The 20513-nt window shown below is 39.5% G+C and overlaps 1 protein-coding gene across 1 annotated transcript in view; it reads right to left on the bottom strand.

The window, feature by feature from the left end:
- gabbr1b (gamma-aminobutyric acid (GABA) B receptor, 1b) overlaps positions 1–20513 on the bottom strand; it is a 179029-nt gene that overhangs the window by 15054 nt on the left and 143462 nt on the right. Inside the window, exons 16-21 of the mRNA XM_086014658.1 lie at positions 12988–13138; positions 9432–9564; positions 5780–5896; positions 4114–4221; positions 3364–3457; positions 1213–1340 (exon numbers count right to left, since the gene is read on the bottom strand). Coding sequence (XP_085870784.1) covers positions 1213–1340; positions 3364–3457; positions 4114–4221; positions 5780–5896; positions 9432–9564; positions 12988–13138 — 731 coding nt within the window. The remainder of the gene's footprint in view (positions 1–1212; positions 1341–3363; positions 3458–4113; positions 4222–5779; positions 5897–9431; positions 9565–12987; positions 13139–20513) is intronic.

Here is a 20513-nt window from a genome sequence, read left to right as displayed (position 1 = left end):
TCACTGCCAGACATTTTCAGACCCTCTTTTAGCCTAACGTTTGAAAAAACTTGAAAAAAATATAAATAAATTCCTGGGATTGAATGGCTGGACTGTGAAAATACAAGTAAATTCGTCATTGGCAGTGAATGAATAATATTTCACCAGTATAAGTAGTTTTCACTCCTTGTTGAATCAAAATCTTGACCCAAACAGCTGGGTCAAATTCTCAACCTTATGCGCTGATTACAAATAACATCATATAATCCGTCCCTTTTGGATCCAGCGCTGGGTTAGCTACTTCACCCAGTTCAGGTTACTTTTAACCCAGCAGTTTTAAGAGTGTACATTTTTATTAATTTTTTTCTTTTGTGAATCAAAGAAACTTTGTCGAAAGGCCATCTATAATATTTTATAGAAATCATACACAGATATGATCAAGGAAGGAAAATAGTCACTTGGCTAACTAATAATCCCTGTTAGCAGGTTTGATTCTTTCTTCCTCTTTCTTCACATCATGAGTTCATGTGTACGCAAATGCATTTAAGTACTTTACTTAATGCATCATTTCAAATGTGAGCAGTGCTATCCTTTGTATGACTTCATTCCTGATGATGAGTACAAATCACAACTCTGTCATTTCAGCTTCCCGTGTTTTCATGGAACGTTGCAGAGCCGCATTGTCATTGTGGGACATGAGCTGACTTGAGCTGTCGAGCCCAATGGCCGCCTCTGCCTTTGCTTAAATGAACAAATTAGGCTGGAGGTGAGCTTCACCTGGAAGCACGACGGAGCTTCCTCAATGGAGTGTGAAATATAAGAGGAGAGACGAAAGAAGCTGCCACGCGTTATGAGGCAGGATGTATTAAGGGAGGATTGGAAGTGAAAGATCAAGTCTTCAGACGCACGCAGATCCGACAAACACATTTGCCTGACTGTAATACCCTACACATAAAAAGTTAGAGCTATCCAGCTTTTGGGTGGAATTTCACGATGAAATTAAATGCACTATAACCTTTACAGGTGAATTTAATCTCACCTTTAAACATTTAAAAGCATGTTGAACTGTTCACCATTTCAGTAACTTTTGCACATCTTTGTGCTCATATAATACATTTCCTGGTTCAATAAGAAGCAACTAATCGGTTGTCATCATCATGCTTTTCACATTTTGACATCATGAGACCAAGATGACACCTAGCAACTATCTTTTTGGAGGATTTTCGAACTCACAGCAACATTATAGATGGCCATGCCCACAGCTCGGTGGTCGTTGATTTTCTCCGTGGAGATCGACTTGGTTTCGTAAGCCAGGAAGATGCCGAGCAGCAGCAGTAAGCCTTTGTAACCGTACACAACACCTGTACAGAAAGATTGAGAGAGAATACTCAAACACAATATGCATTTACAGTGCACCAGGTTATTAAAATGGAGGAGCATGTGAGAGTTGTCGGTCCGATGAATGGTAAATAAATACAAATGAAAAAAAGCCCTGGCAGCACTATTGATAACATAGTTGAAGACTGAAGACAAGGGATTAATTGAGGTGTTGCAAACAGCGTCCAATGACCCATCATCCAAACCACCGTGATAACTAAAATCAGCAGGATGTATGACAGTGAAAAGAAACGCAAACTCGACGTTTTGGTGGGGGATTCGGACAAATTTGCTATAACCGCAGATCACTGGACCTTAACTAGCAACCATGGTTATTTGGGGGTGATAGTACACTTTATTGATGGTGAGTGAAACTTCATCCATACTGTGCATATGGGGACTTTTCTCAGCAATTTTTAAAGTGAGATTAAAAATAGATCAATTATAGATCAGAATTAATCTATCATTTTTTTTAACCTCTTGACAGCACTAATATATATATATATATATATATATATATATATATATATATATATATATACACATATACACACACACACACACAACCACACACACACACACAGAAATGAAGAATGTCAACTCTAATGTCTTGGCCTTGACTGAAGAGGAACAACAGCAGTGCCATGAGACCATCATATGCATCATGTGTGTGCTGTTCATATATATCTTAATTCCATAAACCTTAAGGGAAATCATACATAGAACAATCTAAAATTGTTCTGCTTCTACAAGACCACCGCAGTGAAGGGTTTTGGCTCATCATTTATAAATAAACTAGACCACCTTATCCCTGATCCCTCAACTTCTAGAGCTTGGCAAAATGAAAAATGAAGACCCATTTCAGAGCCAATCCTTTGCAATCTTTTTTCATACAGAAATCTACACAAGAACAATCCAATTTATATAACACAGATTCAAGCACAAAGTAGTCCCTAGTCCAATTAATATAAGAGATTCAATCATTGCTACAATTAACGAAAAAAAGAAAAGAAAGAAAATTGCCCAGTGTGAAAATGCTTAATTAGTCTGAATCTTTTATTAGAATCCCAATGTTCACACTAACCACAGTATCCCTTTAGTTTGTATGATGAGAGTTGAGTTGGTGTGTGTATGTGTGTGGTTTTGAGATTTTTGTCAGCGTTCATTCAAAGAAGGAATATGACATTGAAGTAAATTTTTAACCACCAAGATTTTGGAGCATACCATGTAAATATCAGTAAGAAACTGTATACTGTATTTTGTTGGCGTAGAATATCAACGGTGACACTTTCCTTCAATTGATCACTATGAGGAGTGTGAGGTCACTTGTTAAAACCCTCATTTACTGTATACACGGTGGTCTCCACTTATATCCCTGTAACCCCAATTTGTTAGCGTCAGTGAATATGCAATTTAGTCCCTCACTATTTGTGATCTTAGTAAAAGATCATAATATCGGTAAATCACACGCAAGATGCCCACTAACAGCGCAACATGGGACCATTTTGGTTCCCTACGAGATTTTGTGTTGTGTAGACTTTTTTTGAAAAAAAAAAAAAAACTGTCATTCCTCCAAAACTAAAAATGCAGCAAAATCAGTGATTTTTTCAAAAAAATATTATAAGTTTTTTATATCGATCGTTAGATCAGAAGTTATTGAAAATATCTTAATGATGTTAGTAACACAATGTGAGATAATTGATCAATATATTTAGACCTGTTATCAGTACATGAGTAAAGATGCATGACACTCCCATTTTCCCCCCTCCCAGTACCTTCTAAAAAATGCAATCGCAAAGTCACGTGACATCAGTACTATCTTTTTAACTTTGTCAATAATATGCTACATTTGAAGCAATTATACAGTGGCTGTGTGATTGCTCGACCTACTTACTCAACATGTTTGGATCATTCTACTTTCCATTGGGTTTCACAAGCAAAGCGTAGAATCCGTGTGTGATTATGAGGTTGGGGCACTTTGTAAGAAATGTCTTGTATTCAACCTACCAAGCCAGGTGTTCATTTTTTCAGAGCTGCAGTGCTCCAATAATGGTTGGATTAAAACATCCAGGTCTCCTTTTGGGGCTTCTCGGGTGAACTTCTGTTGACATGAAAACAACAGAAATACAGGTAAATCACATATGAATATTCAGCCTATACAATAAACTATGTTAGAGATTTAATGTAATACTAAAAAGAAATACATATATAAATATCTATCTATCTATATATATATATATATATATATACACATACATATGGTATATACATATGTAGACAATGTTACATGATTCTTTAATGGCATTGACAAATCCTCTCATATAACATGTTCATGTTCGACAAACGTACCATACGTACGGTTCAGCTTCCAATAAAGACGTAGGCAAGGTTTTCAAGTTACAAGTTAAATGATGCCATGTAGCTCAGCTGTCATCTTTTTTTTTTATATCGTAAAACCGTTAGTGACAATTTTGGTAACCTAAATAAAAATACCAAATACAATCAAAGTATTTTATTTATTTTGTCATACACACTTGATGGTCACTTGATATGTCATTTCATAAATGTGTCCTTGCATCATGAACATCTGTTTTTATGCCAGTCAAAAGCTGTCAGATTTCCATATATATATATATATATATATATATATATATATATATATTTTTTTTTTTTTTTTTTTTTTTATCAAATAGTTCTTTTTGTTGTTGTTTTTTGCTCACATATAAAACAGATTGCAATATGACTTGATAATCATACCTCCACTGTGATATGCAACGGATCCACAATTTGCCAGATCATGAGAGACAAGAAGTCGACGCCAAGCAGGACACCAACAGTTGCGTAGAGTTTCCACGGCTCCAGGTGCTATGGGGACACACCAGGGTCAGCAAAAGGCAAAAATCCTCTCTCTTTATCTAACATTGTGAAAGATGGATTTATGAAACCACAAACACACCCGCCAGAGCTGCTCCAGAAACAATGATCCATCACTAACTGAGGCCAATTCAATCTGCCCTCAAAGCACTGGGCCATGACAGCAATGAGACAAAAAGACATCCAATTGGGAATACACACCAGACTGGAGTATTCAGAGAAAACAGGTGTTGCTTTATGTTACTACGATCAAGAATAGAATGGTTTTGTTGGATCAGGTCCAATGTAATAAAGCGGGCATTGATTTTGTGCATTGCGCGACATGATCAAGGTCTCTGGTTATGCTGATGGAAAAAAATGCCATCAGTGGGTACTGAGCCTTAGATGCGACACACTGACATACTCACATATGCATTCACAGTTAGTAAGCCACTGTCATTATACCTTGGGCCCTATCTTGGTAGGCGGGCGCACATCTTCATTTTGGTGCCGGAGCTAATCGAGTTTAGTGTGTTTGGGACCGCGATAGGCCTCACTGGGTGTTCTGGCGCATGGAGCTGAAGCGCCCCCAACGCATCTGAGAACATCATATTGCTGCATCACTGGGAATGAAAATGGTGCCATTTGTGCTACACGTGGCAGGTAGATAACATTTAGCAACATCGTCTACATGTATCAACCGCATCAATCCAACCTTAATGGAACCTCAAATGTAAAAAAAAAAAAAAAAATTGACCTGTGAGTCAAGCCTATTTGTGCTCAGCACAAGTTTAGTGCAAAGCATGGTCAAAATATATTCATGGGTGGACTTACCTTCCTTTTGGCATTTTCGCAGGTACATGCAGTGAGAAATGGGCAGTTTGCACCGCTGTGGGTGTGAATAATGTGTATAATGTACACTCCAGAGCTGGGCACTGGACCCTTTTTTGCCGGTCCGGCCGCGACCCTCCACCCTTGACCTGGGTACCCTTCCGGCCTCGACCCCCCGCCCTTATTCATTAAGGCCGGGCCGGAGGGTCCGACCAGTCCGGCCCCGGGACGGACTGCCCAGCTCTGGTACACTCCATCCGTTTTTTCACATCTAAGTAATATACCCCTCCTGATTGACTTTGGGCGGCAAAGGCTAGTCATAAATATACAGTTGGATGTTGCATCTCTTTGCTGGGAGGAGTCTTGCTCTTGAGTCACAGCAGGATCATCCTCTAAGATGTCCTGTCAACAGCGAAAGCCACGTGAGACATGGGAGGGAGTCGCTGCTGGGACCAATTGGAAGAGTTTGTTGGCTTGGCAGAATGACAAATAGATTATACAGAACGCTCAAGGGCAAGTCGTGGGCCAATTGTAAAAGCATAGGGTGAGTAAAGGTAAAAAGATAACGGTTGATTGGGGGATACATCATCTCTGCTGGGGGAGCTTGCCCTTGAAGGAGATAATGATTAAATAAAGCTGAACCCTGCTGATCGGCAGAGGAGCTTGGGCCAGACTTAACTTGGCGCTCCTGGAACACACGTACAGTAAATCCCATCCGCAGTTTCCCTTTCACAATTACCTTCTTCTTATCCTTCTTCTCATCCTTCTTGGTGAAGACTGTGTGGACCCACCAGATCTTGGTGAACATGCTGCCGTACGCAAGGCTGAAACCCAGACCCAGCAGCCAAAGGCGGAACTATTAGACAAGCAAAGATATAAGAGACCTCAGAATCTCGGATTCATACATCAAACAAATTAACCAAATCAACTTCACAGACACTTGACAGCATTAAGCCTTGTTTTGAGTTGAATAGAGTTTCTCAAGTGACCTTCAAATGAAATTAAACTTCTCAGAGGCTCTCTCACTTGGTACCGGCCGGCATTGCGCATCGGCTTTTGCTGTGGTGCTGGGCAACACCAGGGAAGACCTTCAATTAAGAAGGAAATTAAGATGGCAAAGGTAATTACTGTATCTTCGGTAAGGGGGTCGTTTTACAATTTCATTTGTTCATTAGTTTCCCCTCTCAGTCTCGGGGGACAGCTGTGACACCTACACAAGCCTTGAGGTCACTTTCACTTCAATTAAAGGCTATCCATTTCTTGGGGAAGCTATTTATATAGCATATTTAAGATCATTGATGCATTCAAAATAAATTCAGAGGAACATGGGCATAATTACAAAAATAAAACATGACAAAGTAATCTGGTGATGAAAGAAGTCACTCACAAATAGGGACGGAGATCGTTATAACTTCAGTGATACTACGACGAAACTGCTTATCGAGCCGGTACTTTAATCGTACTCAACAGTATTTTTTTGTTTTTTTTGTTTAGAAAAACACCAAAACAAAACTATTAGAATTTACTCTGGTTTTCTAAAAAGAAAATACTAACAATACTTGAATTGCAACTGTAATTAATGATTTCTCACAATAATAACACTATTTCTATAAATCTCTGCGAGTGTTTACATTTTCTAATGATCCCTTCTACAACAATACTAGAAAATCCCAATGTCCCATTACTGGTAAGCTATTTTTCAAACAGACCCGTAGTGATCCTTGCTCGAAGGTCAAACACTCTAAATGTTGTGGAATTAGGAACGCAATGTAAGGCAAGGAAAGAAAAATAAACCTTAACAACTGCACAAAACGTGTTGAGTCATCATGGTCCATGTGATGTCAGACTTCGAGTATCTCATGAGACTTCATCTTAGTGAGCTTCTAAAGGATTAACTATGTAGGTATATTTAGCTTTTGCTTTGTGTGCGTGTGTGTGCGTGTGTGCGCATGTGTTTTGTGATGCCATCGCAGAAGGGTACCAGAGATAGCAAAGCGGAGAAATATAATTGAACCGTGAAACTGATGAGCAACATGCAAAAGAAGTGACAATCCTCTGTCCTGGTTGCTCAGTACATTAGTGCTAATAATAAAATAAGAATTGAGGCATACTGAAAAGTGAGCAGTTTAATCTTCAAGACAACCGTTAGTGTTTTTTTTTTTTTTTCTTACACAAATACTATCTGCCCTGCCGGGACATATTCCCGCAGTTTAGGGGAAGTTAGTAATTTTCCCCAAATATTTTTTGTTTTGTTTTATTTGTTAAAACTGTCAGTATAAACCTGACAGAGATACATTCCAGTTATTTACATTTTCCTCTTGGAATGTTACTAAAAAGAGTGCATGTAAAGTTTAAAAGGACTTACGATTGTGACGGTTTGATTTACATTTTTAATATTACTTATTCCATATGGGAAATAATGTTTGCAATTAGAACAAATTGGAGGTCGACCAATGTCAACTTTGGAGGTTCAACTGTACTAAATAGTACACACTTATAAAGTATCATTACTTTTTAATACTTGTAGATTCCTAAACCAATTAATGCAGATGAAAATAGGCTAAACTAAAATAAAATCAATACGATATATGATAACAATTTGGAAGTCAAAATCAGTACTGTTCCTTTTTTGTTTATTTTTTTAATCAATGAATTTTCATCATTAAGCATCAATAATAATGTTAGGAAATATCACAAATGGATTTGGCCAAAACTCCTTATGCTATTTCAGTAGTTTATTTTTTTGAGACGGAGGAAACAACGTTGAATTGTAATAGAAAATAGTGGCGTACGATAACAATGTTAGACATTGTTAACGCTTTTTCCCCTTGAACAATCTGTAAGGATCTATTTAATAATTTAGCTGATTACTTACTACAGCACTGCAGTCAGGGTGTGGATTAGCCCTCTAATGCCTTTGCCGCTGTTTAAACATTAAAACGAAAATCGACCTACCCCTGAGCCCAGTGATTAAAGATGTATCATGTAAACAAACCTTAATTTGCTTCACCTGAGTTATGTTTTAATACTAGGCCAAACATTTAATGAATACAAAAGTCATTAGCTAGCCAGAAACTTTCCTGCAACTCCAGTCCATTCGCACTGACTTGAGACCAAAAACTGTTATATATACGATGCTGTAGATTTTCTGTGGCTTACTTTAATTTGAATGTGGAGGAATAAACATTCCTTATAATATTTATAGGAATCATTTGGCAGTCAAAACTGAGCTGCGTTCTCACATTACAATATGTTCTATGCACACGCACTAGTCTAACACCGTATTCTGATTAATATTTTGTTTTTAGAACATGAATTAAGGGGAAAAATCCACCCGTTTTTATCCATCTCAGGGGGCTGCCATTTTTCCTTTTACTATGACTTACTGTTGACTGAAAATGACATCAGCTTGCGAACGTCACATGACCAAGTCTAAAAAACAGGTTACGTCTTTAGAGTAAGCTGCAAGAGACTTTGCATCCTATCTCCCAAACAAATGGCCAAGTACAGATTTTATTGTTTCATTGTCTTATAATGCCGATCAATACACACTGTTTTCATCAGAGAAGTAAAATTTACTAGATTTTTTTTTTCGTGCTGATTCTGAATTTAGCCTCATTTTTTTCTGTAGCACATCAGATTTCATTAGTAATATAGTCATATGTTTACAATATTTATGAATTAAGGGTTAGGTTCGGCAACAAGTGGAATTGTTTTCTGAAACATCATTGATATAAACGCATGGTAAAAGTCTGTATTGCGCAAGCTTTTATAGGTCAAACTTGAAAAAACAAAAAAATGAAAATATATAGAAAAACCTGTTGCGCTATCAAAAAAGCAAAAACATTTTTGACATCAGCATCCAAAATACGTATTGGGTCACAAAGCTAGGTCTGAATAAAATTTGCCGTTTACCAGTATAATTAAGAGTATATAATTGATTGCAATGGGGAAAAAATGGTCTAACAGAAAGAATTGTGTTCAATCTTGAGTTCCACTTTTAGTATGTCTAGAAACAGTCTTTTTTATAATTATTGATATCCTACAAAAAAAACGGTGAAAATACAACTATAGCTATGAACTCCCCATATATTAAATTGATCCAATCCTTGTTTGTTTCTGTCTTTATTTGCAAATTTGTTTATTCCCACCCTCAGACTCCAATTATATTAATCAAACTAGTCGGGATTCTAAAAGCATTTCTCACAAAAGCAGGCTTCATTTTCTTTACTTTATATAGTTAGGACTCAGGATTTCCCTCACTGCACTTATGGGACCCAAAGCCACTGATAAAACTTAGCGTCTAAATGTCTATATAAAGCCCTGTCTCCATGGCAACTGTGTATTCGCTCGGAAGGAAATTCAAGGTTTGAGAGAAGTTTAAAGTGTACCTGGCAGACAACAGGGAAATGCTTCCTGCGGACATGAAGGCCATCAATGCCCAGAGGGAAAATGGCAGCTAGAGCCATCATGCAGCCCACTGCGGTCATGTTGTTAAGGTACGGCTGCGAATTCTGAATATACCTGCGGCCAAAACAAAAATCAACATTCAGGGCGATAAGTTTATATTTCCTTACGCATGTACGATTCATTCTGTCAATATTTATCCCGTCATGAAGCTTTCACTCATCCTTGCTGACACACACACGACACACAAATTCACTGCACATACACACAAAGCTCCTCATTGTCGTTGTCCTATTGAGGCACTGGTGACGCAGTTTTGTATCATTAAATGATGCTACACCATTAGCAATCATCATAGCAACCCCCAGATACCATGCAAATATAATCTAGGAGCTGTGAGGCGAATAGAGAAAACATCAGCGCATTCTGATGGGACTCCAAGGACACCACGTAGTTCAGTTCAAATCGGTCTGAATTGCTTTTTATGGCCTCTCCTTTCTTTATAGTCTGGCTCTTCCTACTTTTGGGTTACATTAGTTTAAGATGAAGGTAAACGTGCTACTTTCCTTTGGATTCGTTGGACGATTCAAAGCAGTGTGTTGCTGTTTATGATCACATTGCAGTTACAGTAAATGCAGCCGCGTCACAATGATGTCACACTTCTTGCCATATCTTTGTCACATTTTATTGCCACATCTTTGCGGCTTGGATGCTTTACTGTACGTGAATTCTGATGAACAATTAGAACCTCTTGGAAGCAATAAGCTGAGAAAAGTAATAGCTCGTTGAGCAATACCTTTCTTATCGTGTGTGATAAAAACACATTTTCTTAAACATATCATTGTGAATAATAGTATCTCAGTTGAGTTGCACTTTGTCTTTTTTTTTTCCTCAGGAACGAACGCATTGCGATACATCTCAGAAGAATGTCTTTCAGTATTCCCAACCAGCAGCTACATAAGTATCTCATTTGCACATCCAATTTCCGACTAACACAATCATTCTTTTGCGCTTTGTCATCATGGTTAATGTAAACAAAACATTGACTCTCATTTTAGCTTTTTTTGTTTTGTTTGCACCATTCCAAAGCCTGCTGGGAAATGACTTGCCCCTTTAACTGCATATTGTTCCGCTATGTTCATTCCATAGACTGTGTTTCTTTTGGGTTCTGAGCAAGTTGCTCAGTGAAAGCTTTGTTCCCTGAAAACAACTACCCGGTAAAAATTGAAAATGACACCCCAAAGAGCAGTGAGTGTCAATCAAAACAGTAAGAACGCATAAAGAAGCTAAAAAAAGCAGCAAAGTCTGTGATCCACCGAAACGCTTGGAGCTTGAACCCTTTCACATAAAACTAAACAAAAAACAACAACCACTTGATAAATATGCCCATCAAATATTTAGAGATTTTGAGCAAATTGCCATGAGCAATAAAGGCACTTTCATAATGCACTAAATCTTGACATATCTCTGTCGAAATGAACCTGCACCATCATTAAACATGCCTCCCTACTGTTTAATATTATGCAGGTAGAAGACAGCAGTGCAGCCTCCAACAGGGAACTACGTTCATGCACGCAGTGTGATGCATGCCGAGTGGCAAAACAATGACAGAAGGTAAAACGACCACCTCAAGCAAAGGTGGAGAAAGTACTCACACTTGTACTAAAGGAGAAGTAAAAATACTGTAAAAGTCCTAATTCAACTCCTTCACTTAAAGTGGAAGTCAACCCAAACATATTTTTTTCAGGAATGTGTTCTATGCAAACCCACTAGTTGAAACAAGGCATTCTGATTAATATTACGTTGGAATATGAGTGAAGCAGCAAAATACACCCGTTTTTTAGCCATCTCAGGGGGGCGGCCATTTTGCCATTTCTGTCGACTGAAAATGACATCACAACTGCTCAGGGCTCAGGTAACCGCCAATCACGGCTCAGCTTCAGAAAACAGGTTAGCCGTAATTGGTCGTTACTTGAGCCCTGGGCAGTTGTAATGTCATTTTCAGTCGACAGAAGTGACAAAATGGCTGCCCCAGAGATGGCCAAAAACGGGTGGATTAACTCTTATTCCACAAACGCGATATTTGTCAGAATGCCTTGTTTCAACTAGTGGGCTTGCATTGAACATCCATCCATCCATTATCTGTACCGCTTCTCCTCACAAGGGTCGCGGGGCGTGCTGGAGCCTATCCCAGCTGTCTTTGGGCAGTAGGCGGGGGACACCCTGAACTGGTTGCCAGCCAATCGCAGGGCACACAGAGACAAACATCCGCACTCACAATCACACCTAGGGGCAATTTAGAGTATCCAATCAACTTACCATGCATGTTTTTGGAATGTGGGAGGAAACCGGAGTGCCCGGAGAAAACCCACGCAGGCACGGGGTGCATTGAACATATTCTTGAAAAAAATATGTTTGGGTTGGCTTCCCCTTTAAGCAGCAAAATCACCCCATTTTTAGCCATCTCGGGGGGCACCCATTTTGTCACTTCTGTCGACTGAAAATGACATCACAGACCCTCAGGGCTCAGATAATGACCAATCACGACTCACCTGTTTTCTGAAGCTGAGCTATGATTGGTTGTTACCTGAGCAACTGTGATGTCATTTTCAGTCGACAGAAGTGACAAAATGGCCGCCCCCTGAGATGGCTAAAAACGGGTAGATTTTGTTGCTTAACCCATTAATGCCTAAAGCGCCTGTCTCAACAGCTCCCCAAAACCGTCGGTCGCCTTTGGAATTACCCTTGAAAACCTGAAGATTTCCCAGAAATTCAACACTTGAAAATGATTACTATCTCAGCCCCAGTAGCAGACAGAAACATAATTCCAAAATGATTAAAGCGTTTAGACATGTGGCTTTCACACAGGCAGAATTTATTATCATTTACTGTTTCAATCAATGATGTAAAAATAATGTGTCAGTGCAAGAGAAGCACCATTTTAATAAAAAAAAAAAATCGAGTGGTGATTACCATCCTCTATTCTCTATTCTGTCAAAGACGTCAATTTCGTCATTGTCTACAAACCATATCCTATTACGTTCGACTGGTTCCACTGGTTGTGCACGTCGTCTATACAGTATATCACTGCCGTTACTTATGAGAGCTCCGGGCGATCGACGGCGTCCGCCATTAGCCTACCTACGGCTCGAAAAAATTCCACGACATCCTCCGCGGTCTCGCGTCACCCTCACGTGTATATTCTGATGCATTAAATTGGCTAAGAGACGGAGAATTGGATGAAAAAAAGACACCAACGTATCCGCTCTCCTGGCTTTAAAGGTAGAATGATGCAACAGCGCTCCCGACTCTAGTGGTAGAAACGCGGTTATGCGCTCCTCGCTTAATGGGTTAACTCAGATTCCACAAACACAATATTAATCAGAATGCCGCGTTTCAACTAGTGGGCCTGCAACGAATATATTCTTAAAAAAATCACTATCCCCTTTCACATACAATGATATCTACAACCACAAGACACATTAAGTCCAGCAGTATAAAGTGAGTTTGATGGTCATCAAAAGTAATGAGCTCATGTACCTGACACTGCTGTTGTAGATATTGAACGTAAGGCAAATGATTCCCAGCAGGATTCCCAAACCAGAAAACACAGACATGGACACAAAGAGCTTCTGGGAGAGGTAGCGGAACTCCTCAATGACCATTGTCTGGTCCGCAGGGGGTCCAGAGCCTATAAAGGAAAAGACAAGGACAATGAGAATATAGAGGTTGTTTCGGCAATGATCGTTGCAGTGGATCGGACATTGCCTGTTCACTTATTACTGAATGTGCGACTTAGACGAATTAGACCAATGGAGCAACAGAATGGGCCCCTGATGTATGTCACATCAAGGAACACACTTGGAACAGAAAACGGTTCACCCAAATGACAAATTACTGAGCAGTAAGCTAAGTGTTGTGTACAGTGGAACCTCGATTTGACAACCAAGGGACCCCGGACAGAAAATAGTGTACAGTCTTCTCAAAACACCCTAGCTAAAGTAGCGGTTTAAGTTTGCTCATTCTAGAATTGGCTGCAATTTGCCACATGGCCATTAAATGGCAGCGTGGTGTCATCAACAGACAGACTGGTCACATTTCCGGGTTGAGTTGCTGTCGTCATAAAGAAACAGGCTTACAGTAGACTAGAGCAGGCTGAAGCACACGTGGCGGCCATGTTGGCAATGGCGATGTACAGTTGTGCAGTTGGTTTCACGTCAAATATGAAGACTAAACAGACCCTGGATTTGGAGTTACATGAAAATGGGAACGAAAAGGAAAAAAAAAAGACAATGACAGCAGAATGGATAAGGGAATCACAAACAAGTGTCGAAGCCGTTGTTTCATTGTGACATTGTGTGTGCAGAATGATGAACACTTTTTTAAAACAGCTGGTAAAATACCCCCACAAGAATTAATAAACATTATGCACTGTAACCCGGCAGATAGCATTATTATGTCCACACATAATACATAAAAATCACTCACAAATCTAAGTCCAAAAAGTTTGACTTTATGCATATGATTATTACAGCTCATTCTGATTATACATTTCGTAATGTTTCATGCCTCATTTCGTGAAACACTGACATCTCCACTGAATCATTTCTCATTTTAATTCTTTGTTCTGCTTCTAGTTTTATATCTCTTCAATGAACTGCACACTTTGTTAAGTACACTTCCACAAGGTACAATTCAAGAGCCGTATTAAAACTTCCATTAGTCTTTATAGAGACTGTCAGAGAGCAATTTATTTTGAGTTGTTTATTATCATGGCTGTCGATTGCTTGAATTGGTTTAGAAATTGCTCTGTACTGTACTAAGAGGAGTGAATGACATGGTGCTTCTCCCCTACTATACAGCTTTATGATATATTAGAAACGCCTGCAAAGCAACACAAATACTTTAATGTATTAACACAAATGAATATCTCTCCAACAGAACTTTTATCATTGGCAACGTTTACCAATTTCTGCTGTCGGGCGGAATCCTCACATTTCCAAAACAATCACTTTAAAAAAAAAAAAAAAAAAATCCCTGCATGTTTATGGAGCCATTAACATTGCATAATCACGATTTGTCAACAATTTGTAAAAATAGTAGACCCATGTGGGGATTGACCAATAGTATTGATTGGTTAAAAATATGAAATTGAAAAAATGTGCACATGGGAGGTTTCCGCCCAACAGTGGCTATGTTTACGTAGGCAAATGTATTCGGATTAAAAACCTGACCGGAATAAAAATGTACACCTCATTCGTAATATTCTGACCCGATCAAGCCCTTTCCGATCAAGATTTTATTCCGAACGAGAGGGGTGGTCTATGTCGATTTATAATATGATTGGCATGTATGAAAACACTTATTCAGAAATTTCGTAACAAACCGTCTTCACTGTCTGTGACGTCAGTAGACGCGTTTTTGTTATTCCCAGAAGCTAGGAGAAACAGAGCAAGGGAAAGACATGGCGGGCGCGAGACTGAACTGGTGAATTATTCAAAAATCTATTAGGAAGTGTTAACTCGATGTAAAAGCACAAACGGGAAAAATATGTGACATAACACTAACGTTTAAAGTAGAACTAGACGGAGCCATGTTTTGTTAACATGGAAGTCACTATGGTTTCTTCTTCTGTATTTGGTCAATCTGCGCATGTCAAAATAATTTGTTCCGATTGAAAATGTGATCCATGAATGCGCAAATCCTAATCGAATCATTTTTAGTGCCCATGAAAACAGTGCATCTGATCGTAATTTTAATCTGAATTCTGATCGGATTAAAGAAATTTTGTCCATGCAAACGAAACCACTGACAACATTTAATTATAGTAAAAGCAAGATAGATGATTGAGATACTTTTGAGTACCATTTTATTACCATTTTCCGTATCCATTCTACTTATAATTGTCTTTAATCAGTATTCTGCGCCTCTCCCCGGTGTATAAGATAATTTGCCTAATTTCTCAGCACTACTTTGCAATAATACATTTAACTTGATGAAACAAAAGCTGCTCAGAGCATTTGCATTTAAACCTGAAAAAAATGCAGGCTAATTTTGAATTTTACAGTAAGAGACAACATGAATATTCAAGACGTTAAACAATTTGCATGAAAAGGCAGTTTACCACTTTGAAAATGTCACCCAAAGCAGTTTTGATGAGATGTGTTGATGGGATATTGTGATGATAAACAGCACGAGTCATATACTGTAACACTATTCATTACAAGACAATATCTGTAATTTTAGATGAGTAACTATTTACTCAGTCGAGATAAAAACTCTGAACTGATGTAATGGGAGAAGCAATACATGTATAATAAATAATGAAGTATCTATTAGGCTATACTTCAAAATATGAATGTACTTCCCCTAAATATTAAAGATATCAAAGATAGTCAAGCTGTGACTGCACTTTCTAATACTGTGTAAGCACAAGGCAAAAGCGAAGGTGTGTCACTTTTACAATGGTAAACGCTGATGGTGCAGATAACTTTTACGACCATGATTGAGTGCTTTGCTGCTGAGAAGGATACAAATAAAGCTTGTAATTTGAATGAGCAAAACAACATCAAATTGCCGGAAAGAGAAGCACGTTGTCAGCTGAACAAGCCAAACAGCGGTCAGTTTGCCGCCCCTTACAAGGGTTTGAAGTTGGGGTGGGAACGATAATCGTTTTTTCGATATCTCGTTCGAGGTATTAAAAAGATCCTGAATCGATTCATAGGTATTAATAATCGATATTTAAAGTTTAACTAAAAAAACTAAAAGCATGCGCAAGCGATTACGGGCGTCTGTACGTCAGACGTTTGTGCTAGGCTGAGCTAAGACGTGACAAGATGGCAGAACAAGCTAAACTTCATACGCGCGGAGCGAAGTCAAAGTGTGAAATATAAATCTTTGCCCTTCCTTGAGTTTTTTGTTTTAAAAAAGGTACCAGTGCTTTACATGGGAAATAAAATGTAAGCCAATGTAGTGATGCATCGGAATCGCAATCGGATCGAATCATAGGCCTCCGAATCCGAATTAAATCGAATCGTGGGCCTCTAAATCGGAATCGGATCGAATCTTGAGGTACCCATAGATTCCCACCGGTAGTTTGAAGTGAAGGATACTGATGAAAAAAATGCAACACCTTGATAACTGGGTTGAAAAGATCTCTTCAGAATGTTTTTATTCAACAGAGTCTCCAAGACTCCAAGTCTCTTTCACTCTTGCGGCCGTGGCTTTCTCATCCAAGCACATCTTTCGGTGTTTATTCTAGTCAGGGATCAAATAAATGCCACAAAATCCCAACCCTACCTCAAGGTTTTGCCTTTGGCAGAGTGACTTCAGCGACACAGGACACAAAGAGACTTTCCTTGCTTTTTATTTCTTTCAACCTGAAATTTGTCTTGTAGGCACACTGCAATCTGTCAGTAAAGCTAGTTGAATGCCTCTTGGATTTATGTACTGTACATGATGAAAACATAACCATCTGAAGATCAAGGCCTGTAAATGCGATGGACTGTGGAACTAAAGTGGTGCTGATATATAAACACTACCGGTTCTTCTTCTTCTATTGACTTCAGTCTAGTCACATTGCATTTTTCTGGCTGTACTGTGGTTCAAAACAGAGAATTATAGGAGAAGTCAACCCCAAACAATTCTTTGCAATAATATGCTTTATGCGCCTTTCTAAGTCTGAACACGGCATTCTGATTAATATTGCTTTTGTGGAATGTGAGTTAAGCAGCAAAATCCACCCGTTTTTAGCCATCTCTGGGGCCGACCGTTTTGCCACTTTCTGTCGGTTGAAAATGGCATCACATTTGCTCAGGGTTTAGGTCACGACGACAACCACGGCTCATCTGTTTTCTGAAGCTGAGTCGTGATTGGTCGTTACCTGAGCCATGAGCAAATGTGATGCCATTTTCAGAATGCTGTGTTTATACTAGCGGGGCTGCATACAACATATTCTTGTCAAGAACATTTTTGGGTTGACTTTCACTTTAAACATTTTTCTCATGCTGGTCCTTAAGAGTGCCTGGTTCAGCCATTTAACATTGCTCTCATTGCTAGTGCAATGCAAGAGGTGATGAAATGACTCAAAGTTGCTCCACAGTGCTTTCCTCTTCTGTGTTGTTTTACCTAAAATGATTCCGACTTTTACAGTAAATTTTCATCTGATGCTAGTGGTGTCACCTGCTGGTAGCACAAAACGTCTTCAGGAAATCCACATGGCTGCTTCTGTTGAACAAGGAGTTGGAATGCACACAACATTTTTGGCATCAGGAGAATTCAGATCAGTAGTAGAGGAAGTGACTTTCGGATTTTCCCGGTCACGGGTCATTCTTTTATCCGTGCTTGAGACCGGCAGTGGCTGGGAGTTTGTATAGCATAAAGCAGGGGTGCCCACACTTTTTCAGTCTGAAAGCTACTTATGACACGACCGAGTCAAAATGATCTACCACCTACTAAAATGCAAAACACATTATTTATAAATATATTGAGAATTATTTTTATATGTACCGTATATGCTGGTGTACCTTGCATGACTTCATCAACCTATATATAGCACAATACAAACAACAAAAATATTTTACTCTGATGACTTCCACCGTATGGAATCAGCCAGGGACGCATAGTCCGGACAGTAGCTGCTGATATCCAGCCTCAAGCAGATTTGCAGAAAAACAATCCGCCCATTCGCTCCATTCGGCGCGTATAAAACAAGTCAATTTTTTTGCACACTCTGCGAATGCTATCAATATTGCTGTCTTGGTAAAGTTCAAGAACTGTAAAAAAAAAAAAAAAAAAAAGGACGCTGTGAGGCTGTGTGTGACGTAGTACGCCCGATGCTAATTGGCTGCCGGGAGGCGAAATGCCCAAAAAACGTTGACTTGTTTATATGCGCCTAGTGGAGTGAATGGGCGGATTTCCGGTGCTTCGCTCCGCGTCCCACCGCTTCAAACCCATCGTTCGCGCCCATTCACCGCCCGCGCGAACTGCATTGACTCCAATTGAAACGCACCGCCAGAAACGTTCCCAACGCAGTTGGTGTGAACGTAGCAATACACCAGTGAGGACGGATGATGACTGGCTGGCGATCTACCCACAATGCCTTTGCGATCGACCGGTCGATCGCGATCGACGTAATGGGCACCCCTCCGTAATCGGGACCCAACTGGATGTTACTGGGACTTGAACCCCACTCCCTGCGTCCTAAGTCAGTGGTGTTACCCACTGAGCCATCCAGCATGGCTGCAACTGCAACTGCCCTCTCATCATCGGTTAATGAGAATCATCTGGCTGAGACGCACCTTTGCCCGGTCCATCCAGAATTTGGTAGAACGGCTTTGAGCAAGAGATTCAAAGTACCTATCGTGCATTTGCCATATATGTGCTTTTTCTGAACACAGACATGAGCGAGCACATTTCATTGAGACTCACTCATGTGTGATAGCCAAAATCAATTATTTCCCCTTTTCCTGACGGACCCCAGTGCCTTTGGTTACGAGAGCTTCATTGTCCGGTATTAAGCGCTGAGCTTTTAAGAGTTAACTTGCTTAAACCAGGGTATGTCCAAGTTTGTTGGCTGGCATTGGGATAATCGACTTCCCCGTGTCACCGTCGTACTCACGTTGCCTTCACAGCTTTGGCCCTCTACATGTAGGTTACTTCTGTGAATCTATGAGGTCTTCCATTTATTTCCAAGGAAGTGCATCCAAAATCAACCTACTGATCCCTCTCATCTTGCCCGTTAAATACTGTTTTTGGGGGGGTAAAATGTTCCATCTTTATTAAGCAGGCATTGCTCAATATCAACAACCTTCTTCTTATTTTTTTGTTGTTGTTATACTGTAACTCTCATTTTGGGCCTGCAGAACAAGTTTCACTGTGGCAGGAAAAATAATAAGGAAAAGAAAACAAAATATTAACTTACGATTTTTTTACCTGTGCATGTGTGCGGGACAGTAAGACGACGAAGACTTTTGTGTTTTTGTGTGTGTTGGTGTATATGTATGCAACAGGGAGTCCTGTGGGAAAATGTGTTCAGGTTCTCACTAAAACCTCTCCCTGCCCTTGATGGTGCGATCGGGATATATGTTACCATGGCGACAAGCCCCGTACTGGTTACCATGGCAATATGAGAGTGAGGCGCTGATGCAGCAGTGGTTGCCACAGAAAGGGGAGAAGAGATTGTGAGCAAATACAGTGAGGTGAGACAGAGGAGGAGCCAAGATATGAGAAGGTTGGACAGACACAAACAGATATTAGAAAAGAACAAATTGTGCAGCGAGAGCGCAATAGGAAGAAACACACGCCCAGACAGTTTTGTTGGTCCCATCTGTTCAATAAAGAAAAATCCACAATTAACTGAAGTGTAACTGACGAAAATCAGGCATTTCTTTTGAATTTCGGACCAAAAATATAACAACATTAACAAATTAAACTAGACTGGACGCCTTTTTTTTTAGTTAGTTTCAGTTGTTGACATTTCTGTAATCCTAGTCGAGACGTTTGCACCTGTCATCAGGCAATTTCAATTTCGGCCCACTCCTTGTGATCAAACTATTCCAGCTGTTACAGCTCTTCACTGTATGATTTTGCTCCTTCACAGATTTAGATCATCCGCTGTTTTGTTTTTAGACATTCTTCAGGGTTTTAGATAGCTAGTATGTTTGGGTCAGTATGCCATTGGAGATCTGCTGTATGAGAGCATGATTTCTGATGGCAGGCATCATTGGGATGTCATTTATTAAGTTAATTTTAGTAAAGAGCAAAACAGAAACCAAAAAAAAAAAATCAAAACCAAACACACACACACACACACACACACATACACAGACTCACAAAAATGTTTTCTCAATATTCCTTCCAAAAAGAAAATTGACAAAATGGAAAACGAGAAATTTTTCAAGTTCCCATTTTGTGCCCGGACGGAAAATGGAAAAAAAATGATGACGGCAATTTGCAGGTTTCATTCAATTCTGTTATTTTCATCTGTCGCAAGGTGCATGAACCGGAAATTTCCCCCCAAGAAATGCGACTTCTCGGGAGTGACTTAAATGTTTCTTCTTATTATT

This window comes from Filicampus tigris, chromosome 18 (assembly GCF_054856515.1).
Source record: "Filicampus tigris isolate MCC_2025a chromosome 18, RoL_Ftig_1.0, whole genome shotgun sequence".
NCBI classification, from domain to species: domain Eukaryota; kingdom Metazoa; phylum Chordata; class Actinopteri; order Syngnathiformes; family Syngnathidae; genus Filicampus; species Filicampus tigris.
This window is presented reverse-complemented; position numbering and strand designations above follow the sequence as displayed.